At 41.8% G+C, this 486-nt stretch overlaps 1 protein-coding gene across 1 annotated transcript; it reads left to right on the top strand.

Moving 5' to 3' along the window:
* On the top strand, positions 1 to 486 carry LOC105708560 (replication protein A 14 kDa subunit-like). Its single transcript, XM_012440095.2, has 2 exons — positions 1 to 209; positions 354 to 486. Exons 1-2 carry the CDS (start codon positions 1 to 3, stop codon positions 484 to 486), a joined length of 342 nt encoding a protein of 113 aa, XP_012295518.2.

Here is a 486-nt window from a genome sequence, read left to right on the forward strand (position 1 = left end):
ATGGTGGACATGATGGAGTTGCCCAGGTCATGCATCCATGCCAACATGCTAGCTCAGTTCATCAACAAGCCTGTCTGTTTCGTAGAGAAGCTGGAAAAGATTCATCTTACTGGAAAAATGTTTATTCTTTCAGATGGAGAAGGAAAAAATGGAAGCATCGAGTTGATGGAACTCCTTGATGAAGAAATCTCTGGAATTGGCCGGGCATGGTGGCTCATGCCTATAAAAAATCCAAGCACTTTGGAGGCCAAGGTGGGCGGATCACCTGAGGTCGGGAGTTCAAGACCAGCCTGATCAACATGGTGAAACCCCGTCTTTTTTTTAAAAAAAAGAAATCTCTGGAATTATGGAAGTGGTTGGAAAAGTAACTCTAAGACCACCATCATGTGTGCATCTTATGTCCAGTTTAAAAAAGATAACCAACCTTTTAATCTTGGACTTTACAATGAAGCTGTGAAAATTATCCATGAGTTCCCTCAGTTTTAG

The sequence above is a fragment of the Aotus nancymaae genome, unplaced genomic scaffold (assembly GCF_030222135.1).
Source record: "Aotus nancymaae isolate 86718 unplaced genomic scaffold, 86718_ANA_hifiasm-v0.15.2.pri h1tg000053l, whole genome shotgun sequence".
Classification (NCBI taxonomy): Eukaryota; Metazoa; Chordata; class Mammalia; order Primates; family Aotidae; genus Aotus; species Aotus nancymaae.

Bases quoted from the DNA above. Each gene is read 5' to 3' on its own strand.
- LOC105708560 (XM_012440095.2), top strand. From the start codon at position 1: ATGGTGGACATGATGGAGTTGCCCAGGTCATGCATCCATGCCAACATG. The intron at 210-353 runs GTGGCTCATGCC...GAATTATGGAAG, and splicing joins TCTGGAATTGGCCGGGCATG to TGGTTGGAAAAGTAACTCTA.